This window comes from Myotis daubentonii, chromosome 2, assembly GCF_963259705.1.
Source record: "Myotis daubentonii chromosome 2, mMyoDau2.1, whole genome shotgun sequence".
Classification (NCBI taxonomy): Eukaryota; Metazoa; Chordata; class Mammalia; order Chiroptera; family Vespertilionidae; genus Myotis; species Myotis daubentonii.
In genome coordinates this window covers 134,473,698-134,499,588 of record NC_081841.1, presented here as the reverse complement: position 1 = coordinate 134,499,588, position 25,891 = coordinate 134,473,698, and the positions used below count along the sequence as shown (strand labels likewise).

The 25,891-nt window shown below is 40.7% G+C and overlaps 1 protein-coding gene and 1 non-coding gene across 8 annotated transcripts; one reads left to right on the top strand and one right to left on the bottom strand.

Annotated features, from left to right (window-relative positions):
* Positions 1–2,506: 2,506 nt before the first annotated feature.
* Positions 2,507–24,700, top strand: SLC25A30 (solute carrier family 25 member 30). 7 transcript variants are annotated; one of them, XM_059684660.1, is made up of 10 exons: positions 2,507–2,606; positions 9,126–9,246; positions 11,070–11,217; positions 14,989–15,083; positions 15,912–15,997; positions 17,626–17,721; positions 18,570–18,694; positions 21,374–21,512; positions 22,489–22,569; positions 23,734–24,700. In XM_059684660.1, the coding sequence occupies exons 2-10, from the start codon at positions 9,183–9,185 to the stop codon at positions 23,773–23,775; spliced, it is 876 nt and encodes a 291-aa protein (XP_059540643.1). In that variant the 5' UTR covers positions 2,507–2,606; positions 9,126–9,182; the 3' UTR covers positions 23,776–24,700. The 7 variants fall into 7 exon arrangements, with proteins under 7 accessions (XP_059540643.1, XP_059540642.1, XP_059540648.1 ...); XM_059684659.1 differs by lacking the exon at positions 2,507–2,606 and adding an exon at positions 2,943–3,078; XM_059684661.1 differs by lacking the exon at positions 2,507–2,606 and adding an exon at positions 3,092–3,113.
* LOC132228965 (U7 small nuclear RNA) lies at positions 10,058–10,122 on the bottom strand. Its single transcript, XR_009451555.1, has one exon. It is a non-coding gene; the product is annotated as a U7 small nuclear RNA (small nuclear RNA).
* Positions 24,701–25,891: the final 1,191 nt, after the last annotated feature.

Below are 25,891 nucleotides of genomic sequence, written 5' to 3'. Positions count from 1 at the left end.
AATAATTTACAGTGCTTCAATAGTAGAGTAGAGGATTCCAAGAATCAAATCAACAACTTGGAATACGAGGAAGCAAAAAATACCCAATCAGGAGAGCAAAAAGAATCCAAAAATATGAAGATAGTGTAAGGCAAGCATGTCAAACTCACGGCCCATTGGCCGCATACGGCCCACAACGAATATTTATGTGGCCCAGCCAATATAACGGTATGTAAAAAACGTCTTAATAAAAATTTTGTAACTTAATTTTTACAATATCCTGTTATACATAATTATTTTTTAAATATATTTTATTAATTTTTTACAGAGAGGAAGGGAGAGGGATAGAGAGTTAGAAACATCGATGAGAGAGAAACATCGATCAGCTGCCTCCTGCACACCTCCTACTGGGGATGTGCCCGCAACCAAGGTACATGCCCTTGACTGGAATCGAACCTGGGACCTCTCAGTCCGCAGGCCGACGCTCTATCCACTGAGCCAAACCGGTTTCGGCATGTTACACATAATTATTAATAACGAACTACAACATTTGCTAATGACTGATTACTAGAATCATGTTGCATTCATTTCCCTTACTCGCCTTACGCACAGACGCACCATTTCTCTCCACTGATACTAGCAGTGAATAGTTTAGCAGCTGATTGTCATGTCATTAGTCTTGTACTGACTTTAGTGTGCACAACAGGAAATATTTCGGTTTTGGAGAACAAGAAAAATAGGTTTATTTGCGTTACGCTTATTAATCTGTGCGGTTATTCAGTGTCTGGTAAGTTAATGTTTAAGAAAAAATATTAATTTTTATTAAAATGTTCTATTATTTTATGTTAATGTTATTCATTTATTTCAGCCTTTTGTATTTAGCATGTCTCTATTGAAATAAGCCCATGTTTCTATGAAAATTGAAGCTTTTGTTTTTTGCGGCCCACATAAACTTAAACTTTATTTGACCTGTGTTAGCCTTTGAGTGTGACATGCTTGGTATAAGGAGCCTCTGGGACAACTTCAAGCCTACCAACATTCACATTATGGGGGTGCCAGAGGAGAAGAGAGAGAGCAAGATATTGAAAATCTATTTGAAGAAATAACGACAGAAAACTTTCCCTACCTGGCAAAAGAAATAGACTTATGAGTCCAAGAAGTGCAGAGAGTCCCAAACAAGAGAAACTCAAAGAGACCCACACCAAGACACATCATAATTAAAATGCCAAAGGTTAAAGACAAAGAGAGAATCTTCAAAGCAGCAAGAGAAAAGCAGCTAGTTGCATATGTACAAGGGAGCGTGGATAGGACTGTCAGCTGATTTCTCAACAGAAACTTTGCAGGCCAAAGGGAGTGGCAAGAAATATTCAAAGTGATGAATGACAAGGACCTACAACCAAGATTACTCTACCCAACAAAGCTATCATTTATTATTTACTTTTAGAATAGCTTTACAGGCCATATTTAGAGAATTTCAACTAAAAAGAATCTTTGTTTTTCTTTTTACACCCAACCACCTACAGGGTTGCTTCTTCCAAAGCTATCATTTAGAATTGAAGGTCAGATAAAAAGCTTCACTGACAAGAAAAAGCTAATGGCATTTATCACCACCAAACCAGTATTTCATGAAATGCTGAAGGATATTCTTCAAGAAGAGGAAGGAGAAAATATGAACAATAAAATGGCAGTAAATATGTATCTGTCAACAATTGAATCTAAAAATAAAAATAAAGAACAAGAAATCTAATGAACAAAATAAACGGATAAATAAAATGGAATCCGAAGTATGGAAACATGGAACTGACTGAGGAATCTCGGCGGGAAGGGTGGAGGGGGGCGCAGGAAGAGATTAACATTACCTATGGACACAGACAGTAGGGTGGTGAATGCCTGGTGTGGGGTGGGAACCAGGTGGAGGGGGCCAATGGGGGGAAGGATCGGGGACTTGTGGAATATTTGCAACAATAAAAATAAAGTACAGATTGGTACTTACAAAGTAGTCACGAGAATGTAAAGTACAGCATAAGGACTACAGTGAATAATATTGTAATAACTGCACTGTCAGGTGGGTACTAGACTTATGGGGGATCATTTCATAAGTTATATACAAGTCTAACCACCTGAAACTAATATAATATTAAATGTCAACTATTAAAAAAAAAAGGCTAAAGATTTATGCGATCTGAAGAGAAACCAGATCGAAAAACAAAATAGTGCAAGTTTATTCCTTTCTGATTGGGAGGTTCAGTGGACAAAGGATCAGCACCCTGAGAAGGCTCCTTTTCGTGTCTCTCCCTTCATTCCCTAAGTTCCTCTTTCAACCAAGTGGAGCTCAGAGGCCTCAGCAGGCGCCCCCAGCCCGGCCGCACGCAGTTCTCACTCCTGCCAGCGCGGCGCCCGCTGCAGCTTGGGGCTGGCTCCGGTGGGCGGGGCAGGCTGGGAATAGGCGGGGCAGCGTCTAGAGCGACCAATGGGAGCCAAGGCCGCGGGCGGGGCCGCGGAGGCTGCGCGCGGGCTTCTGGGCCGCCCCCTGTGCTCAGCCGCTTTTCCTTCAGCTTCCGGGCAGCCGCTGGCGTCTGCCACCCGGTGAGGCCCTAGGCAGCTGGTGCGCGGGACCGGCGCGGCTGGTAAGTTCCTGGCCGCAGCGCGTGCTTCGGTCTCCCCTCCTCCGGCCCGGCCCCTTTCCCGCGGCGCCGGGCACCCGCCAGCGCTGGGGCTGGGGCTGGGACTGGGACTGGGACTGTGGTTGGGGCTGCGGTTCCGGAGAGCCGGCGCTGCCTCCGCCCTGCGGTGCGCGTGCAGGTCCGGTTCGCTGGCGGTCGGGAGGGTTCCTCGGAGTGCGGAGCGCCGGCTCCCCTCATCGCTCGGCGGTGTGGGGTGACTCCAGCGCCCGCGTCGCTGAGATCCAGGTGTGCGGTCCGCCCGGCATCGCCGGCCCCGCAGTGCGCTTCGCCTCCTCCGCGTCCCTCCCACTCGTGCTTCATTCAGGGCACCGCGGCTTCTGCTCCGGGAAAGGGCTCGCTGCATTTTGGACTGCCCCGCGACACGCCGGGTTGGCTTATGTTCGCAAGGACCGGTCGAATTAATGTGCTTGGGAAGGTAACGGAGCTCTGGCTGTTAGCGTCTTTCTGGGTGTAGTTTAATGGAAAGCAGTTGCGATGATCAGCCTTGTTCCTGCGCAAGAATAGCAAAACAGTGTTGCGACTCCCTGCACATTCTAGATTCATCCTCACCAAGTAGTGAGAAAACTGGAAAGAAAAGTGGTCTTTGCTTTGTGGCTGCCAAGTCTTGTGGCCATGGGATCGGGTAATTCATGTGAAATGATACGTAGTTTTCTTTTTATTTATTGGGGTGACCTGAAACACATAGGTTTCAGGTGTGGGTTTCTATGTTACAATTCCACTGTGTGCCCACCACCCCAAGTCATATGAGATAGTTTCTAACATTCCTTTCAAATCTCACATTTATAAGTCTGTGATGAGCTTATTTTTCATCCTATACCCTTAAAAAGAATAGGAAATAGGAAAAGTTCATGCAAGGCGGGGAATAAAGGTTTATAAACGCACTGAACTTTCAAGACTGTGATTACAACTTAGGATTGCAGAATGAAAAGGGAACACAAATAAAATAGGAAAAACTTATCCAGAATTAAGAATTTTAGAGAAACTTGGGAAGCTTTCAGAAGTTCCAGTAGCAATTACTGTATTTAATTACCTCTCTTTGCAGCTGTACAAATATGGTGAGGAGAAAAGTAAGTGCTAAGTAAGAAAAAAATATAATTCAGAGGTTATGTAACTTAGCATATTTCTTTAGTGTGGGGAGAATCCTTTGAAATTCACAATTTGTATAGACATTTGCACTCAGGAAACATTTTTTAAAAGAATTTTATATTCTTTATTTTGGAGAGGAAGGGAGAGGGAGATAGAACTAGAAACATCAATGATGAGAGAGAATCATTGATCGTCTGCCTCCTGCAAGTCCCCTACTGGGGATCGAACCCGAAACCCGGGCGTGTGCCCTTGGCAGGAATCGAACCAGGGGCCCTTCAGTCCACAGGCTGAAGCTCTATCCACTGAGCAGCTTGGCTAGAGCCAGGAAACACTTTAAAAAAAAAAAAAAAAGTTTTGTATTTCTCCTGCAAGAAAATATTACATTTATTATGAATATTCAGAATTCCCTACCCTGCTTATGCATTCTTTTGAGACCTTAGTTTGAGGACTTTGTAGCTGTGTGACTAGAGAAAGTCACGTTTCCTCTCTGAGACTGTTTCAATTGTGAAATGAGGCTAATGATACCTATTTCATGGAGTTGTGATAATTAAATAAGATCCTTTAAGTGGAAAAGGTACAGCAATGCCTGACATATCAAATAGTCAATATGGCATCTACCATTATTAGTATTGTGTTCAGAAGACAGTAAAGAGACCTTTACTGCCTTCTGTGGTCTCTGGCTGTTAACTCAGGCTAGAGGGTATACCTAAGAGAAATGCAAAGGGGGCACTGACCGCTAGCCACTGCTGTCTGTACCTGACACTGGAATTTTTACCAAGTTATAATCCCTTCCAAACAATAGTGATTGCTAAGGACACGAGTCTCTCTGATTGTGTTGGCCTGTCAGTCATGGCACTTCATTAGGATTGTGATTTTCCCCAACAATTATACTAGGAAGTTCAGGAATGGGTGTGAGAAGAACCCCTCCAAAGGGAACTCAAAAGACAAAGAATTGGTTTTGTTTACTCAACAGAGATTTCAGCCTAAGATAAGCCCTGTTGCAGCAGGCAGTGGTCAGTGTGGCTTACTGAATATTCCAGTCTTTGCTAGAACCTTTTCTTGTTTGGATGTTTGACCAACTACTGATGTTCTCTGGTTGTTATTTAAGCCAAATTCTTCTTAACAAACATTAACGTGGGAAGGCACAGTAATTTTAACTGCTCAGGGATCTAGTCTTAGCATTCAGAAAGGAAAGAACTCAAAAGTTGTTTTCCCCTCGCTTCCTAGCTAATTTTTAAAAATTGTAATTGAACAGGAAGTATTTTCTTACAGTTTAATTCGGGATGCAGGAGTTGACATCATTTGTGGAAGACATGTTTATTGTGGTGGTACATCTGAATAGGAACTAATGGATAGGTGCACCATCCCACATGATTTAAAACCATGGGGAGGCAACTCCACAATAATTTGAGCTCTAGTTGAGTATTTACAAATGAGAATAACTCAGAAACTCTGGGTTGTGATCTAACTAAAAGTTAATATAAAAACCAACAGAAGCCAAATCTCATTAAAACTAAACTAGCAAAACAAAAAGTAGTGGCAGGAAACCAGGAAGTTAGTTAGATGGCATGAGGTCATATGACAATGTCGCCTTTAATAAATGTTTTGTTTTTAAGTTAGAAGTTAGTATAATCCAATTTCCCATAATTTTTTGCTGACATTTTAGAACAGAGGTCCTCAAACTTTTTAAACAGGGGGCCAGTTCACTGTCCCTCAGATATTCCACACATGCGCCCTGCGGGCCTGGGTCGAGGCGGCTGCTAAGCAGGACAGGCAGCGGCGGCAAAAACACCCGGCGGGCCGGATAAATGTTTTCGGCGGGCCGCAGTTTGAGGACCCCTGTTTTAGAGGATATCTTTTGTGTATATACGTATGCATGTTTATGTCCATATAAATGGCATAGACACACATACTATATTCATTGTAGAAAAAATTGTTACTTAATAAGATGAATAAAAATAATGAACTAACCCTAGCCGATTTGGCTCAGTGTCAGACAGCCTGCAGACTGAAGGGTCCCGGGTTCGCTTCTGGTCAAGGGCACATGCCTGAGTTGGGGACTCAATCCCCAGTAGGGGCCTGTCAATGATTCCCTCTCATCATTGATGTTTCTCTCTCTCTCTCTCTCTCTCTCTCTCTCTCTCTCTCTCTCTCTCTCTCACCCCCTCCTCTCCCTTCTCTGAAATCAATAAAAAAAAATATATGTAAAAAGAGAATGAACTATATTGTTATCTTTGAGGATTAAATACTTAAAACAGGAATTTAAGTGATAAGTATTCCAACATCTGAATTGGCCATAATATATTTGACCCACTGACTTTCAGTAACAACATAGATGCTTGGGATGTTCCTGAGATCCTCGTTCTGTTGATGGGGCCCTGGTGTCTGCATTTTTAAGAAGCTTCACAACCAGGTTAGGAACTACTGATACGGAATCCTCTATATTCCACACAGATGCTCGATCTGTGTGTGCAGCATCACACTAAGAAAATAATCCTATGGAGGTTAGGGAAGGGGGTAATGGGGAGCAACTGCTTAATCGTTATCCTGTGGAGTGATGACATTTTTTGGAACTGGATAAAGGTAGTGGTTGCACAACATTTTGAATAAAGTAAGTGCCACTGAAGTGTTTGCTAAGATGGTTTATTTTATAGTATGTGGCTTTCACCTCAGTAAAAGTACCCTGAAAAAAGAATCATATGAACACTATCTTTGTTGTTGTGTTAGAAAATAAATTATCCCTGTTTAGATTGACTACCTTCTGACTATTATTTTCTCTTAAATTAAGCACATTTGTGTTTATAAGATGCATCTTATCAGTAGTACCTTTTGAAACCTAGTAATATTTCCTCATTAATTAAAATGCCATCACTCCTCCTTTCGTGTACAGCCTCAGGTGGCAGCAGGAAGAATCCTGCACTTGGAAGCAAAACTCTTGGAGTTGGAAGCCCAGCTCTGTCCCCATCAGCTGAGACTTGCCTTCCTGGTCACTTTTTGGTCCTTCTATCCCAAATTTGTTGGGGGAATCCACTGAAATTTATGCTGAACTTCCATATGTCATTGTTATGTAGTTATCATTTTTAATTGATTTTTGAGAGAGAGAGAGAGAGAGACAGAAGGAGAGAGAGACATCAATTGGTTATCCCACTTATTTATGCATTCATTGGTTGTTTCTTGTATGTGTCCTGATAGGGGATTGAACCCACAACTTTGGAATTCAGGACAACCTGTAATCAACTGAGCTACCTGGCCAGCGCCTGTAGTTATCATTTTGTTTTTTAACTTGGAATCAGCAAAATCCAACAATGGGTTAAGGAAGGTACTACTGAGCAGTAAATGAATTATTGGACAGTCTGTAACTTACAGTGTTAATCATTATATTAGTTATAAATTTATTAAGGCTAAGTACAGATATTATTAAATGTTTTCAAGGATAGCAGGGAGATGAATTTTCAAAGACGTGGCTTGTTCTTAGTACTGCAATACATAAAGCATATGATGCTTTTCTAGTTCCATGCTTAGGAGGCCATCTGCCTAATTCATTTGTAACTATTCCGAATTTGCTTAATGTCCATAAATGAGGAATAGCTACTGGTAGATCTATTTAGAGACCCCTTTGGGTTCCTTGTGTTTTCTCTTAGTTTAAGGAAGCCACTTTGTTGAGAACTGACAATCTTATCAATAGTGACTAATGGTAGGCTTCTCCTGGGAAATGTGGACTTGGGAAATTCCTAAAACATTCAAAGTAGAAACATTGGGCATATTGCTGGCCAGTAATGACTCTAGTAAGTAGAAGTTTTATTTTAAACCAGCAATAATGATTTTTGATAGTATATACACAAAAGTGTGTTAACTTGCATGTATTTCTGGTTAATGGACATGAGGCCATATTTACCAACTTCACTGTATAAAACTACAGAACATATAATGAATGTGACAGGCATGTGAATGTATGTCTCAGTGGACCAGGATCTATTACAGGAAAGGAGGATGAAAGTCAGTGTTTATTTAGTGTCTTTTGTGCTAGTTTTTTTTTTTTAATTTAATCCCCACAATAGGTCTGAAAGCTAGATATTTTACTTAGCTAAGTGAATAAAAGTATGGGCATTACCCCTAATAGGTTTTGTTGGCTGCTGTGATGATGATGATGATGATGATGTTGCTGTTAATGAAGAAAAAACATAGAGGTTAACAGGAACTTCCCTTGAAAGGAAGTGGTGAGGCTCTGACCCCAGAGTCTGCCTTTTTCCTTCACACCAAGCTGTCTCCCAGCTATTATATACTACTAGAGGCCCGATGCACGAAGATTCGTGCAAGAATAGGCCTTCCTTCCCCTGGCTGCCAACACCGGTTTCCCTCCGGAACCCAGGACCTGGGCTGCTTTGCTTCGGCTGCTGCTGCCACCCACCGGGACCCAGGCTGCTCTGCTCCTGCCACTGTCAGGCACCTGGGACCTGGGCTGCTTTGCTCCAGCTGCCACCAGGCACCTGGGACCTGGGCTGCTTTGCTCCAGCTGCCATCTGGCACCTGGGACCTGGGCTGCTCTGCTCCTGCCACTGTCAGGCACCTGGGACCTGGGCTGCTTTGCTCCAGCTGCCACCAGGCACCTGGGACCTGGGCTGCTTTGCTCCAGCTGCCACCAGGCACCTGGGACCTGGGCTGCTTTGCTCCGGGCCACTGCCACCACCCACGGGGGGCGTGCTCCAAGCCTCGCTGAGACCGAGACCGCTCAGAGCACGCCTCCACCCCTGGTGTGTGTCTGCTGGGGTGGGGGCGGCACGCAGTCTCCTCCCGCCCATCTGCATGCGCAGCTCCTCCTGAGCTGGTCCTGTCGCCTGGCTAATTTGCATATTACTGTTTATATATATAGATGGGTAAGAGAAGAGAGCTGACAGTGTAAACTAGAAGTATATTTTGGTAATTTTAAGTAATTGTCATTTTACCTTGTGACACTGAACTGCAATACTTTTTTTCTCCTCCAGTGCCCCTGAGGGACTTCAGTGGCTCCCAGGAGGGACTCACAAAGACAGTGACAAATGGCAAATACTGAAGAACAGAAAATAGGCTACCCAGAAAATAGCCTCCGTTGTACTACACTGAATACATATACACATATCAAGATATCAGTACATTGGGTTACTTAAGGCCTGAATGAGAATTAGGCAACTGATAAAGTGAGAACAGTAGTTGCTGATTCGGAGTTTAGTGGCTAGGGGTGCTTTGCTTTATTGAGGCAAGGTTCCTATCACAGACTTGGGAATTGTTGCAGGAGAGCTTCAGAGGTCACATCTGACAGTGCTCTCCAACTCAAACACAAGTTTAGAGAAGAAACTGTGTGAGAAATTCCAACTTTGAAACGGCTTCCATTTTTCCCAGGAAAGATCCTGTTGGAGGCTGTTTCTGTGAATCAAAGGAGAAGGGACAGGTGTGAGCATGTCGGCCCTCAACTGGAAGCCCTTTGTGTATGGAGGGCTGGCCTCCATCACAGCTGAATGCGGTAAGGAGCCCAGGGGCTGGAGGCAGTCAATTCACCCGCTGTGTGTGACAGTGATTTTAAAACCTAAGGTCGCAATTGGTGTTTGATCTGAATATAGTTCAAGCATAGAATATGGGGTTATGACTATTAGTCTCAGAATTCAAAATGTCCTACTTCGGGTATGCTTTTTTAGACAAATAGTCATTTGGCAACTTACTGGCAGGTTAGAGTTCAAAGTTTAGTGGGGAGAAAGTTAAACTGTTGAACAAATAAGTTTTATGAATCATTTTTGAATTACATCAGTCCCTATTTTCCTTGTATGTTCCTTACTTTGCCCCCACCCTTAACACATTTGGCTGTAAAGAAATTTGAGGAGCGCCTGGCTGGTGTGGTTTGGTGGTTGAGCGTCGACCTATGAACCAGGAGATCATAGTTCAATTCCTGGTCAAGGCACATGCCCAGGTTGCGGGCTTCGTCCCCTGTGTGGGGCCTTTTGGAGGCAGCCAATTGATGATTCTCTCTCATCATTGATGTCTCTCTCTCTCTCCTTTTCTCCCTCCCTCCCCCCTTTCTCCCTTCCTCTCTGAAATCAATAGACATATTAAAAAAAAAAAAAAAAAGGTGTTTGAGGAGCTCCAAGGCCTTCCCGAGCCAGATTCGATTTCCTGTCATCATGCCGTCACTTTCTGAATATGCACATGATCCAGATCCTATTTGTGACTTCACATTAGTTGAGTTCCACAGCAGGGCCTGTTTATTCCTGTGTTTATTCCCTGGAATCATTCAATCAACAATTTTTTTTTATTTGGGCGGGGGGGGGGTGCGGGGGGGGTGCGGTGCCTTCTGGTAAAAGCTGGAAGACCTGCTGGACAAATTCTAAAAGAGCTGTAAGCACTCAATCCACAAATATTGATTGAACAGCTGCTGAGTGCCAGGTGCTGGGCTGGACACTTCATTTGCTTCCCGGGCTCAGTCACTGCTGTCCTGGGATGAAGGCTGCCCTGAGGGGCCAGTGAGGACCAGTGCCCAGGGCTTGAGGTGCATTAACCCCTACCCATGCTGCTCATGCCGGTGGGCTCTCCCGTTGACATAATACATCACATTTACTGAGTATGAGTTTCACATGTTTGAGTGAACTGTTAGGCATTATATTAAACTTTTTACTCTAACAGATTTACTTTTAGACTATAGAACATAGAGCGAGGAACCTGAAATCTAGGTATGTGCCCTGACTGGGAATCACACCTGCAACTTTTTTGGTGTACAGAATGATGCTCAACCAACTGAGCCACCCAGACGCCAAAATAACTTATATTTAAAAATGGATTTCTTGGTTATCTAAAGCATTCCATCTATCTACTTTTTAGCAATGTAGTTTCCTCAAATCCTGTGTAGAATAAGAACATATAAAAATGTTAAAAAAGGAAAATATATGTCTTTAAAAAAAATCTTTTGGTTCCCATTTTTTAATAGGAAAAAGATTGCAAAGTATCTGTTTGTGTTTTTTAAAAAATATATTTTATTGGTTTTTTACAGAGAGGAAGAGAGAGGGATAGAGAGTTAGAAACATCAATGAGAGAGAAACATCGATCATCTGCCTCCTGCACACTCCTCACTGGGGATGTGCCCGCAACCAAGGTACATGCCCTTGACTGGAATCGAACCTGGGACCCTTGAGTCCGCAGGCCGACACTCTATCCACTGAGCCAAACCCGTCAGGGCTGTTTCTGTTTTAGTTTACATCATAGTCTAAATGTCTCTTTAGTAATATGTCACTATGTATCCTTTACTTAGTGGACTTTCTTTTAATTAAGTGAAAATATTTCTTTCTTTAAAATTTTAAGGTACATTTCCAATTGATTTAACCAAGACACGGCTCCAGATTCAAGGCCAGACGAATGATGCAAACTTTAAAGAAATTCGGTATCGAGGAATGTTGCATGCACTAGTGAGGATAGGCAGAGAGGAAGGCCTGAAAGCTTTGTATTCTGGGTAAGGAACCTTTGTATGTTTATATGCTACTGCTGACCTTTCAAATGAAACTTTTTCAGACTAAGACCTCATAGAGAAAAGTAAAAGTTTGAGGTGTATTTTTAAAAAGCAAGTAACATGGTAGGTTTTTCAATTCTAATGTCAACTTTATTGTATTTTATAGAGAGAAAGTTGTGGTGAAACTATGTTTTTATTATACTAAAATATAGATAATCTAAAATTACATTTGTTATAAAAAAATCCTGTAATTTAGTTTTTTACTCTGAAAATAGCTCTTTCCCATGGCTATTATGAATTACCAAGATTTTTGCCATAATGAAAATGGTATCGTATTTCCATGGGAAAGAGTTGTTAGTGAACTACTTTTCTTTAATCTAATATTTAATTAACAGTGTGCAGTAGGGACTAGATAAGAAAATGAGTAAGACAGAGCAGGGTCCTGCCTATGTCAGAGTCCCTGCAAGAAACAGAATTCATTTGGGTGGTTTAAATGAAGAGAGTTTAATGAAGGGACCATTTAAGGGTTAAGAGAGCAAGTGAAGGATATTGAGATACCTAAAAACTAGCAAAGGGGGAAATCGTTACCAACCCTAGGATGGGAATAGTTTGGCAGAGACTACCATGGCTGGAGCCTTAAAGGAATAAACAGTTGTCAAGGGATGTTTTGGTGGTGCCCAGATTGAAGAAGAAGTACCTCTGCTTCTTTCTCCTCCCTCCCTCCCACCTTTTGTGGCCGAATCCACCTGAAAGTCAGCTAGCAGAGGGGACTAGGTGATCCTGTCTGGGCACAGAGCAGAACAGAGAAGGATAAGAATGGATCTTGGAGGACAAATAGGGATCAGAAGTGGCACATTGTCCTGAAGGAACTGTCATTTACTGGGCTGCAGATGACACACAGGGGATTACAGTGGAGTCTGGTAAGTACTAGAGTCTGGTAGAGGTATCAGCCCCAGGCTGTGGGGATAAGGATGAGGCACGTTTTCAGGAAAGCTGCTCAATTCAGAAGGCACCAGCTCTTACCTTAAAGCAGGGGTCCTCAAACTTTTTAAACAGGGGGCCAGTTCACTGTCCCTCAGACCGTTGGAGGGCTGGACTATAGTTTTAAAAAAAACTATGAACAAATTCCTATGCACACTGCACATATCTTATTTTGAAGTAAAAAAATAAAACGGGAACAAATACAGTATTTGTATTTGCATGTGGCCCGCGGGCCGTAGTTTGAGGACCCCTGTCTTAAAGGATCAAGAAGAGTTAGCTAGGTGGTTAGAGAGAAACTATGCTACTACAGAACCAGTAATAAGTGCAAGAGAGCATAATACACCTAGAAATGCAAATAGTTCAGCATGGATTTTGCGTAGGAGTTGGTGAATAGCAAAAGGTGCAGAAGGAGAGCTAATAAGGGGTTAAGACATGGACAACCTCAGGCCATGCTAAGCACCTTTATATTGTCCCGTATACCACCAATCCCAAACTGCTGCCTCAGAGCCCTCCCACCCACCAGTCTCTGAAGGATTTTGCTTTTCAACTGAGCCAATACTTTAAATATGAGAAACTGCACATAAAAATCTGAGATTCCATTTTCTCAAGAGAAATCAACATTGGGCCCACATTCATTCACTTATGATAATAGTAACTGCATTTGACAGTGCTTTCTCTGATTTTCCAAAACCTCTGCCACTCACATAGTGTGTGTGTGTGCAGTTAGATCCAGCCCACTTTTATCAGTACAGCTTCTAAGTGCCTGCAAATACTTGAATTTTTTTAAAAAAAATATTTTTATTGATTTCAGAGAGGAAGGCAGAGGGAGAGAGATAGAAACATCAATCATGGGAATCATTGATCGGCTGTCTCCTGCACGTGCCCTGCTGGGGTTAGAGCCCACAATCCGGGCATGTGCCCTTGACTGGAATCTAACCTGGGACCCTTTGGTCCACAGGCTGACGCTCTATCCACTGAGCCAAAGCAGCTAGGGCAGTACTTGAATTTTCTACACTTGTGGCCGAGAGGAGCCACTGAAGGGTTTCAAGTAGAAGAACTACAATGATTAAGTTTCATTGTTAAAAAAAAAATGCCTGCCTGCCGGGCAGAGAAAGAATTAGAGACTAGTAACACTGGAAGCAGGCAGTCACATAGGAAACAGAAAGGATCTGCCTGGGGTGTTTGTTTTGGGGATGGAGAAAAAGAAGACAGTTCAGAAAGCTAGTTAGGGCATAGGATTGACATATTGTTTGACCTAATATATGAGGGGGTTTGTGGAGGAGTAGGAATCAAAGCTAGTATCTTAATTTCTGGTTTTGGCCATTGTCTAGGATACAGAAGAGGAGAGGTGATTGTTTAGACAGGGAAGATAATTAATGCAGTGTGGGTTACCTGATTGGAGGTAGGTATAGTACGTGTGAATTGACAAATTAGGAAGAAGTTGGAAATGTATCTTGAGAGCTTGTTTGGAGGTTCTAGCAGGGGAGCGCAGCTACTCGTATACCCTTGACCGAAGACCGGTCCTCTCCTGGGGGGGGGGGGGGGGGAGGGAGAAGGTCGTCCTCTTCGGGAAGGACGCACATGGATCGGTGAGGGAGGAGGGGGACACCCGCCTAGCCAGCCAGATCAGCCGAATCAACCCTGGCGATCAATGGGGTGACAGATGTCGCAGCCAGATTGCCCTCACATCCTGGAAATGTATCTTGATCCATGTTGGAAACATGAATTTAGGAGTGGTCAGTTAAAACCATGGCAATAGCTGAGCTCACCCAGGCAGTGTGTGGAGCAAGGGGAAATGAAAGCATAGGACAGATTCGGGGAAACCCCAGAGGACAGCGATAGGATGCTGTATACTCTACAGTGTACAGGAAAGAAAAGAAATGGGAGAGGGCGATGTTGTGGCAACTCAGGGAGGAAACAGCTGCAAGTAAGACAAAGGGCGGAGTAACAAATACTGCAAGATGTTATGTAAGATGCTAATTGAAAAGCATCATTTAATTTAGCAACACAGATGTCGGTTGGCCACCTGTTTTGGTGGAGAAGGTGGAAGGAAGCCAGATTGCAATTCAAGAAGAAAGTGGGAAGTGCTGAGAGCTTGGAGTACAAATGTCACAGGTGGTTCTGGGGTCAGGGAGGGAGAGGAAAAAGCTGAAACACGGCCCCCCCAAGGAGGTAGGAGGTGGGCTCCAGAGCATCAACACAAGAACGATAGATGCTTCCAGAGGCCAGATTTCATTAGGTGCACTGCACGGAGAAAGCAAAGCCTTTTTTCATTTTAACATGAATGGGCAAATAGAACCACGTGTTCACTTATGGTTTCATTGATAATAAATATGAGGGGCTGAGTTTTCACTTAGTGAGATAATAATTTGCTCAGGTATTTATAACTTTTTTGGATTATACCTATATATTTTTTAAAACTATGTTGCCCAGCTGGTGTGGTTCAGTGGTTGAACGTTGACCCGTGAAACCAGGAGGTCACAGTTCGATTCCTGGTCAGGGCACGTGCTTGGGTTGGGGGCTTGATCCCAGAATGGGGGCATGCAGGAGGCAGCCAATCAATGATTCTCTCTCATCATTGATATTTCTATCTTTCCCTCTTCCTTTTTCTCTCTGAAATCAATAAAAAACAATTTTAAAAACCCAAGTTTTTGTTGGATTTTTAATTTTAAGATATCTGTTTTGTGTAGTTTGTAGAAGGCAAATGGGTGATTGTATCTCTGCCTGTGGTTCTTCTAGAAGATTGTAAATGATTTTTAGAATTTTCTTGTCCCTTTGTATTTGGTTTGACAGGATTGCCCCTGCGATGTTACGCCAGGCTTCCTATGGCACCATCAAGATAGGCACTTACCAGAGCTTGAAGCGATTATTTGTGGAACGCCCAGAAGGTCAGTGGGGAATCTTTTTTCCACTTGTAGGCAGGAGGTTGTCTTTTTATTCAAGTGATTTTGTATCAGATTTTCTTTGACTTACTTGTGACTTTACTGCTCTGAGGAGAGCTCTAGGTGTGAAGTCTAAATGAATTGTGCTTACAGCAAGTCAGTTATCAGCTGAATTTAGGGGAGTAAAAGTTAAAAAGCAAAATGCTTAGACTAGAGCATATGTTATCGTTCTAGGCAACACAGAATTTCCTAAAGTCATAGGAATTATCACCTGTATTTCATAAAAGCAGTGACTACATTTCTTAGTATTAAGAACTGAGTTCTAATACTCCATTGCTGGTTGACTCTGTGATGGCTTTAATCCATAGAACCTTATTCGTTTTTACAAAGGGGCAAGCTCCAGCTAGCTGTTACATGGGAGTGGTGAACAGGAGCTAAGATGCCTTGAAAGTGCTTCATTGTAATTTACATTAAATATATAAGATGTGCTTTAAAACTTTGTCACCATGTTATCTCATAGGAGTATTCCTCTTTTATTCTCCTACCAGACATACCTCGTCTTAATTACTATTATGTTCTGCATTTACACACAAAAGTGAATTGGTAGATGGTTATTTACTTTGTGAGATAATTCACATTCTTTTTCAGATTGCAAGAAACTTTGCTAAGTAAAATCCCTTTAGCCAGCAAAATTCCTAATCCTTTTGAAATTACTTGATTCATAAGGTCTAAATTTCTTTATTCTCTTAAGAACAAATGGTATGTAAATGAATTACACCTGCATTTGAGGTATTCACATATATACGAAAAGTCAGATAATGTCTTTGTTTGCAGATGAAACCCTTCTGATAAATGTGGTCTGTGGAATTCTCTCTGGAGTCATGTCCTCAGCCATTGCCAATCCAACTGATGTTTTGAAAGTAAGCAGTGCTTTTTATATCTTTAGATACAATCTACATTTTCTTACCAAGAACAAGATTCAGATAATGAAAATCTGCGAATATAACATACACTGACTCTATTTATAATTTAAGTGTTGTGAAGACTAACTTATAAATATCCACTAGGTAGGTTTCCCATTGATACGAAAGTAGAGCTCATTTTAGAGATGAGTATTTTGACGATTAAGCAGAAAAAAAATTTAGGTTTGGATCCATTTGAATTTTTCATTGAAAATCTCCCTTGTTTTATTGGTTCATTAAAAAGTAGATGGGCTTCAAATTTTACAGGAGTCTGCTTATTAATGACTATTTCTAAATGCATTTTTAGGTTAATTCAATTTCTGGAAATACTTAACTACAGTTAGACATAAGAGATGACCTTGTTGACAATCCTAGGGATTACAACCTTCTTAAATCCTGTTTGGAATAAGGCAAGGGAATAAACTCATTAAAGAAAATAAAAATTCGTTGTGAGTTACTTTTTGAACCCTCTCATATATTCCTCTTTCTCCCTCCCTTTCCTTTTTGCCCAAATTATTTAACCAGAATTCACTATGCTTCTACCTTGGACCAGTTGGAGTACTTTTAGTGTTTAGAATCCAAAAATTAGTAAGACAAAATCCCTGCCCTGAGAGAGCCTTCAGTCTAATAGGAGATTCTGACAAGCATCAAAACTTCACGCAGCAGCATGTTGAGAACACTACAGTTATGCACAGTGAAGGTACAATGTGTGCAGGCACTCTTACCATAATTTTACCCAGTGTTGGTGCAAGACTGCTGGAGAAAAATATCCGTACTTCCTTTAATCTCTAAGCCATATATCAGGGTTACAAAAAGGCAGTTCCTGTATTTTGGTTTATTTTCACATGTTAGCATGGCAATAACAGTTCCTTTTAAGAAGTTAGAGGTAATGTATTTGCTCCCTAAACCAAAATAAGGTACACATTTTTTTAGTGAGAAATATCTTTTAATTCTTAAAAATGCAGAGAGCTACATCCAGCATGCTATGTTGGAATATTGGTCATGTGAGTACTATGGCCCTTGTAAAGTTAATTTGTAAGTTCAGGTGTAACCATGTGTGACGGGCATCATGTGGCTGTCCCGGGGCTAACTCGCCGGCTTACCTTGTGATTCAGCTGGTTGGAAATAAATAGCAGGGAGTTGGAGTGACTTAAGAAATATGCTCGTTCATGCTTAGTGTTGCCAGGTATTACTGGATACTCTTACTAATAATGTTAAATTTTTAGAATTGCCATCCTATTCTTTCTTTCCTATTTAGAACCTATAGGGAAAAATGCCATTTTCTTTGCTTTTCAAAGACTATTTAAAAAATTTAATTTCTTTTTGACACTTAGTGAGCTATTATATGCAAGACGTTCTAGACTCTGTTAGATGCTTTTTGTTGAATCCAAAGTGCCTAAGAACCAATCTGTATATATTTTAGTTTACTGAGAATATTTAAGCCAGCATTATAGTAATAGTTATAATTATAGTTTTTTTTCTTGTAATGGTTGCTAAACAACAGACTGAATGATTTTTCAGGGATCTATATTTGGGGACAAATGTGCTAGCTTCTTTCTCATGTTAGTCTTTAAAATAATTTCTAGATACGGATGCAAGCACAAAACAACACCATTCAAGGAGGAATGATAGGCAACTTCATTAACATTTACCAGCAAGAGGGAACGAGAGGACTATGGAAGGTAAGCTTGAAAATGGATCCAGCTAATTTAGTTCTTCATTTTTTCCCTTTTTGATTTTATTTTTCCTGTGTCCATCATTTTATTTAATCCAAATGGAATAATGGAGTAAGGGAAGAAGAGTGACATCTGCCCCTGAAGGTATTTTATCTGTAAAATGGAAATATAAGGAATATGTCATGATTTGAAAAGTACCTTTTGAATAATTCATAAGTAAGAAATTCTGTGAAGATTGAGCACCTTTTTGTTTGCTTTTTAAAGTTCTTATAGAGAAGCGGTTTCTGGGTCCCAGATATGTTGAATTTTTTGCCTTGCGTGGTTTCATGACTTTTAAGTGAATATTGTTAACTAGTGCTTAAAAAAAAAAAAATAAATAAATATATATGTATATATATAGATAGATAGATAGATAGATAGATAGATAGATAGATTTCAGAGAGGAAGCGAAAGAGAGAGAGAAATAGAAACATCAATGATGAGAGGGAACCATTGATTGGCTGCCTCCTGCATGCCCCCGATTGGAATTGAACCTGGGACCCTTCAGTCTGCAGGCTGACGCTCAATCCGCTGAGCCAAACCAGCCAGGGCACTAGTGCTTTTTTAAATATTCATAGACTAGACCCTAAAGGTCACCCAGTACTATCCTCTCTGTATGTACAAGGAAACTGGAGGCTCTGAGAGGTTACTGTCCTGGCCAAGGTCTGTCCAAGGTCATAAAGTTAGTGACAAAATCAGAATTTAATGTTGGAGCTCCTGACTTTTTACACTCTGGTCTTTTCTACTCTGTATGTATATTTCTACCTGCCAACAGGAGAGATGTCTGAATCCCTATTATTGATGTTTTCACCCAGGGCGTGTCTCTTACTGCTCAGAGGGCTGCTATCGTTGTTGGTGTGGAGCTACCAGTTTACGACCTCACCAAGAAGCATCTGATTCTCTCGGGCCTGATGGGAGACACTGTGTATACTCACTTCCTGTATGTTTATGGATTTTTAAATTAATATTTTAGGTTTGCATGAGTTTAGGGTGAAAATTTGCTACAAATTTATAGAAATTTTAAAGCTATTATAAAAATATTATATCCTCATATTTGAAAAATTACAATACAGAAGTGAACCAGGAAAAATTAACAGTCTTATCCCTTTACATAGGTAGGAATTGTTAACAGTTTGGTAAGTACCTTCCAGGTGTTTTCTATGCGTATGCAAATATGTCTACAAAAGTATATTACATGTGCTTCATTACACAAATATGCTTTGTATCCCCCTTTTTTAATTATTCTTTTTCATCTTTATTAAGGTACAATTGACAAGTAAAATTGAAAGATATTTAAAGTGTACAACATGATGATTTAATATGTATACATTGTTAAAGGATTTTTCCCATCAACTTAATTAATATATCTGTCACCTCACATGTTTATCCTTTTGTGTGCGTGTGAAAACATTTAAGTTCTATTCTCTTAGCAGATTTCAATTATAAAATGCAGTGTTATCAACTATAGTCACCGTGTTATACGTTAGCTCCTTAGAGCTTATTCATCTTATAACTGAAAATTTGTACCCTTTTACTGTCTCCCTATTTTCCCCATCCCCTAGCCACTGGCAACTACTTTTCTACTCTTTGTTTCTATGAGTTATAGTAGTTCTTTGTTTTTTTAAAAATATATTTTGATTGTTTTCAGAGAGGAAGGGAGTGGGAGAGAGATAGAAACATCATTGATGAGAGAGAATCATTGATCGGCTGCCTCCTGCATGCCCCCTACTGGGGACCAAGCCTGCAACCCAGGCATGTGCCCTGACCCGGAATTGAACCATGATCCCCTGGTTCATAGGTCAATGCTCAACCACTGAGCCATGCCAGCCGGGTGAGTTGGAGTAGTTTTGTTTGTTTTTAGATTTCATGTATAAATGATACTATGCAATATTTGCCTCTCTTACTTGCTTTTTAATCCTCACCCAAGGATGTGTGTGTGTGTGTGTGTGTGTGTGTGTGTATTTTTTTCACCCCAAGAGAAACATAGATGTGAAACAATCGATTGGTTGCCTCTTATACTCACCACAACCCGAGATCTAACCTGAAATCTAGGTATGTGCCCTGCCTGGGAATTGAGCCTACAACCTTTTGGTGTGTGAGACAATGTTCCAACCGACTGAGCCACCTGGCCAGGGCTTTCTTATTTGATTTTTAAAATTTAATAACCTATTCCAAATATCTTTCCATAGCAGTACAAACAGACTTCATTTATTTTTAATAGCTGCAGATTAGTATTGGATACATCATAGTTTAATCAACTGTGGAGCAATTTAGCCCATTTGGGACATTTGGCAATTTCTGGAGACTGTTCCTATAGTTATGAGTAGGGAAGTACTATTGGCATCTACTGGGTAGAGGCCAAGGAGCTGCTAAACATCTTACAACAGAACAAAGAATGACAAAGAATTATTGGTTTAAAATCTTAGTGCTGAAGTTGAGAAATGCTGCTCTGAGTTAATTGATACTAAGTGTGGTCTATGGCAGTCTTGTGAGACTGAAAGTTTAGTAGAAGCTGAGCCCCTAGTGGGCATTCCATTGAGGAAATCTTTTTCTCTGATCTTGAAGAAACATATGGTCATGAGATGACTAAAGTTACTCTGATTTCTACTTATAGGTGAATAGATGCAATAGATCAGCAATTTTCAATGGGTGTGCCACAGAATTTTTAAAACATGCAATACCTGACTATTCGGTCAGGGGTACTGACTTCTTTTCCATTAGATTGTCAAAAAAATGACAACAGCCAGCACAACATTAGCCGTCAGTGTGAATGAATCAAAATTATACCCATTTTTGTCAAATCAGCAAAAAAAAAAATAAATAAATAAAATTAAATAGTTTTTGGTGTGCCACAGAATTTTAGTAATTAGTTTATGTTTGCCATGAGATGAATAAAGTTTAAAATCACTGTAATAGATCATCCTTGGAGAATGTCCCTTCATGTTTCTATGATTCTTTGACATTCTAGAACAGCCGTGGGCAAACTACGGCCCGCGGGCCGGATACGGCCTGTTTGAAATGAATAAAACTAAAAAAAAAAAGACCGTACCCTTTTATGTAATGATGTTTACTTTGAATTTATATTAGTTCACACAAACACTCCATCCATGCTTTTGTTCCGGCCCTCCGGTCCAGTTTAAGAACCCATTGTGGCCCTCGAGTCAAAAAGTTTGCCCACCCCTGTTCTAGAACCTCCGAGATATTCTTAGCCGAGGTTGGAATTTATAAGCCAGTATAATCAGTGCTGGTGTTTAAGAAGTTTGTACAGCCCTGACCAGTTTGGCTCAGTGGATGGAGCGTCAGCCTGTGGACTGAAGGGTCCTGGGTTCGATTCCGGTCAAGGGCATGTACCTTGGTTGTGGGTACATCCCCAGTGGGGGGTGTGCAGGCAGTAGCTGATTGATGTTTCTAACTCTCTATCCCTCTCCCTCTTCCTCTCTGTAAAAAATCAATGAAATATATTTTAAAAAAGAAGTTTGTACAGCTCTCTAGATATGGTCCTTATTTTTGATACATTTCACCTTGTTACATGTTACTTTAACATAGTTTGGGAGGAGGCTGTTTCCTGTCTTTGATGGTGGTGGTGACCTTTTTGTTTTTCTAATGGTATCTTTCCTAGCTCAAGCTTCACCTGTGGTCTGGCTGGGGCTCTGGCCTCCAACCCTGTGGATGTTGTGAGGACACGTATGATGAATCAGAGAGTCCTTCGTGATGGCAGATGCTCTGGGTACACAGGTACCCTGGATTGCTTATTACAGGTAAGAATGTCCATCTTTGTAGAGTAGTGAATTCCTCTCTTAGCTCATTAGCTTCCATCTGGCCCACTTATTACAAGTTTCTTATCATTTTAAAACACAGGGTTAATAGTAAGATAGACCTGTGAATCTGTCACTTGTAATTGTGTGACTTTGGTCAAGATAAAGACTCTATACTTCAGTTTCCTCATAAGTGAAATGGGACAATAATAGCACGTGTATCATAGGGTTATTGTAAAAATAATGCCTACATAAAACAGCATAGTGCCAGAAATAATTTGGTAAGTCTTATTAGTATAATTAATAACAATAAGGGATAGTATTGTGAAATGAGCAAATTTATCCTACCTATTGAGTCAAACTGGAATGAGTCCCCTTCATTCAGACATCTCACAAAGGAACACATCAATCTTACTGTAATACTTAGTTTAAATAATCGGGCCTATTGCTCACGAGTGGACAAAAGTTTGCCAGTGTCTCCCCTACTGGATTGCCAGCAACCAAAGTTTAGGGGGCACTTTTGTGGTTTCCATTTTCTGGCATGATGCTAGACTTTAAGTATTGCCTTAATGAAGCAAAGATACTTATTTATAATTCATCCAACAACATGAAATAGTGGTGCTCTGAATTACATCTTTACCACCATTGCTTTGTTTCCTTATGTCTGAGTTGTTTGTGGGCCCAAATGGAAAAGAGGCAAAAGACTCTGGTTGGAATTATTAAATATCATTTCTTACTCATTCAACTGTTGTTTGCCTGCTTTGGGTGTGGGATGGTTTGGCATGGAGCCTTAGTTGTCACCTATGCAGAAGCCTTTAAGGACCAAAAAGAGGCAGAGGACAATGGTTTCTTAGTCCTTTGAAGCAGGATTTTATTTTTAAGAAAAATGCTTTGGTTCAGTCGGGATACTATTATTAATGTATTTGACATAATTGGAAAGTTGCAAATTAACTCCCCCTCTCCCCCCTTTTTATAACAGACATGGAAGAAAGAAGGATTTTTTGCTCTATATAAAGGGTTTTGGCCAAATTGGTTGAGACTTGGTCCTTGGAATATTATTGTATCCTTTTCTGTTGTAGTAGATGTGAAAAAAGATAGCTAAAATATTGTTTGTGTAAACTATCAAGTTGTTATAATTTAGAAGTTGATTTTTAGTCTTTTATGTTCCTCTTATTCAAGAAGTAACTGTTCAGTTCTTTTAAAAATATGTTTTTATTGATTTCAGAGAGAAGAAGGGAGAAGGAAAGAGGGATAGAAACATCAATGATGAGAGAGGATTATTGATCGGCTGCCTCCTGCATAACCCCTACTGGGGACCAAGCCTGCAACCTGGGCATGTGCCCTGACCAAGAAGTGAACCTTGCATGACCTCCTGATTCATAGGTTGACTCTCAACCACTGAGCAACACCAGCTGGGCTGTTCAGTTTCTTTTTCAGGAGGTATAAAATCTCTGTGCTAGGCACTATGAATCTTGGTTTTATGATAGTGTTATTGAAAGGTAATGATATCAATAAAATTTTTTACTTAGACTATTCTAAAAGCTTAGAGTATTTAAGATTTCAGAGAGAGGCCGGGTTGATTTTATATCCCAGCCACCCTTGGGAAGGAAGTGGTTTGGTTGCAGTGTTCTAGAATGTTTATTTTAGAGAGTACCAAAGGATAAATAATAATTAGCTCTAGAATTATTCGGCCTATCAGCACTGTTTCCTGTATGCCAAAGTGGGGGTTAAGAAAGAAGTGGCAGTTCATTAGACATGAAAGGGCAGAATTATAAGGTAGGGAATATTGGTGTCACCATCCCCTTATTTCTCTTACCTGTGCCTCTCCCCTTATGGAAGCCTGCCTAGCAGAAACTCTTGGGGAGAGCTTCCCAGGGATTGCCGTGTTTCTCTTTCACACAGAATTTACTGTAAAGTCTTCCCACCTCAGTAAAGTCACAAAAGCTAGGCAGTGTGGGTATAATCTTAGAAGAAACTCTCAGAGCTGATGCTAAGGGATTTATGTGTGTATGTCAGCTGTGATCTTCCTGTTCCAAGCTGACCTTGGGAAGGCTAATGGGTAGATCTTTCATAATAGTTAGGATGGAGCCCTTGTATTTAACCATGTTTATAGCATGTGGTCTGCCCAGATATATTTGTTGGTAGGTTTGCTACTTGAAGATCTATTTTTATGTGTTGGAGTTCAGATGGCATTTTCTTTGTCAGCCTTAACTGATAATTGTAGTTCTTTGTGACATATGAACAGCTGAAGAAATTGGATTTATGACAAGTCAAGGCTGCATGAGACATCCCTCTGAAAATGCTAACTTCCAAAACAGTACAGCTTCCTGTTTCCCACTGCTTCTCACTGCTTGGCTCATCACAGATTCTGAGGTGTGAGCAACAGATGAAGACTGGGTTAGTTCCGACTGCTGTGTCATGGCATCAGGCACTCTGCATTGAACATTTACTGGCATAAACTGTAACATTCAGACACTAGTCCTTACCATCAAAGTGCCCTTTGACATCAAATATAACATGAAATGCATGGTTTTTGTGAAAGAAACTTGCAAGAAGATCAGGAACTGTGTGCTGTTTCTTTAGGGGAGAAACAGCTCATCGCAGCTCATGGCTGAGAGTATCAGACTGCTCTGAAGAAGCTCACCAGAACGTGCAATGGAGTCTCCACGGGGGCATTATTGTTCCTGAACTTGGGGGCTTTTGCTTCTTGTCAGCTGAAGAAATCTCACAGGTGGAGACCTGGACTTTTCAACTGTAGGTATCAACAGTGCAGGAAATAGAGCGCTGGAATATTGCACTGCTTTATAATTTACTATTTTGGCAGGATCTTTCACTTATAATAAGTGATTTTAAGCCTTTGAAGACTTGACCTTTGTGAGGAATTGTTACAAAGTATTAATATCTAAACTCATGGTGGTGTGATGTGTTGGCTATGAAGGTGGCAAGGTCTGTGCTGATGGAGGTGTTTCAAGCAGCTTGGGCTCTGTCTTAGATCATGTTAGTAATTTGTTCTATGATTTTTAGCAAAGTTTATGTCCCATTCTGGAAATGGGGGTAATGACATCTATGGAAATTGAGGGTCAAGTAAAGAAAATATTAGTTACTACTACTTGACTCATTTGATAAGGATGTGTACATTATGCTGTCATACAGCTATAATCTGAGAATAAACAGTCTGTGTGTATGGAAAAGTCATTTTCCATGGGCTACTCATCATAATTCCAAGGGAAGCCCATTGTTAAAGGCCTTGTGAAAGAAAGAACACTGTATAAGTTAAGGTTTTATTATGTTTTCATTGCAAAGTGTTGAAAGTGAATTAAGAATTGATTTTTCCAGATTTCCCAGTTTTTACTTTAGTTTAGGTCATGTTTGTTGAAATATTTTCTATCTTGGACTTCCTAATTAGTTTGGATGGCAAATAATGCTTGAAATTTTAGAAACGATTTCTTTAGTATTGCACCTGCTTACCTAGTTTCTGATAAGAGATATATATCTTCTCTTCTTCTAAAGATAAGATAAATCATTCTTCCTCTTCTTTCTTGCCTTCATCTTATTCTGTTCAAAGTAAAAAGTGACTCTGATAGCCCCAAGAACTTGACACTAATGGAAGACAGCCCCAGGGAAGGGAATATATATCTACTTGGGTACCTTGGGTTCCACCCTTTGAGGACATTAAATACATATACTAACTGGGGCCTCCAGGGAGACACTTCTGCAGTGTCTACCCCGTCCCAGTTGTCTGGCCCCTAGCTGCTTCCTCCCTTGAAGCACAGTAGATGGAACAGCTTTTTCTTGTGGATTGGGTAGTTTTCCTCCCAGTCACTTTCATCTTGCCTTCTTTATTAATGTTGACTTTAAAAAAGATTTTGTGAAACAGAAGTTTATTTCCAAAAGTAAGAGCTAAGACACAGTCATTAAAAAGAGAAGAAAGAGGGGTGGTGGAGTAGCAAGTACACATATGTAATACCTTAATTTTTATTTTTATTTTTTTATTGCTTAAAGTATTACAAGGGTATTACATATGTATCCATTTTATCCCCCCGCCCTAGACAGTCCCCTAGCCTCCCCTATCACCCAGTGTCTTATGTCCATTGGTTATGCTTATATGCATGCATACAAGTCCTTTAGTTGATCTCTTACCCCCCTACCTCCTGCCCCCCAACCCTCCCCGGCCTTCCCGCTGCAGTTTGACAATCTGTTTGAGGCAGCTCTGCCTCTGTATCTATTATTGTTCAAAAGTTTATAATGGTCTCTATTGTCCATGAATGAGTGAGATCATGTGGGTAATACCTTAATTAATAAAGAAAAAAAATACAATTTAAAAAAAGAAATAAAAGAGGTATTGAACTTAAAAAAAAAAAGGACTAAGGTGAAAGTCCGAA

Excerpts from the sequence above, each read along its gene's own strand:
- SLC25A30 (XM_059684660.1), top strand. The coding sequence starts at position 9,183 with ATGTCGGCCCTCAACTGGAAGCCCTTTGTGTATGGAGGGCTGGCCTCC. Across the intron at positions 11,218-14,988 it reads CTGAAAGCTTTGTATTCTGG|GATTGCCCCTGCGATGTTAC; the intron begins GTAAGGAACCTT and ends TTGGTTTGACAG. Across the intron at positions 22,570-23,733 it reads TTGGTCCTTGGAATATTATT|TTCTTTGTGACATATGAACA; the intron begins GTATCCTTTTCT and ends TGATAATTGTAG.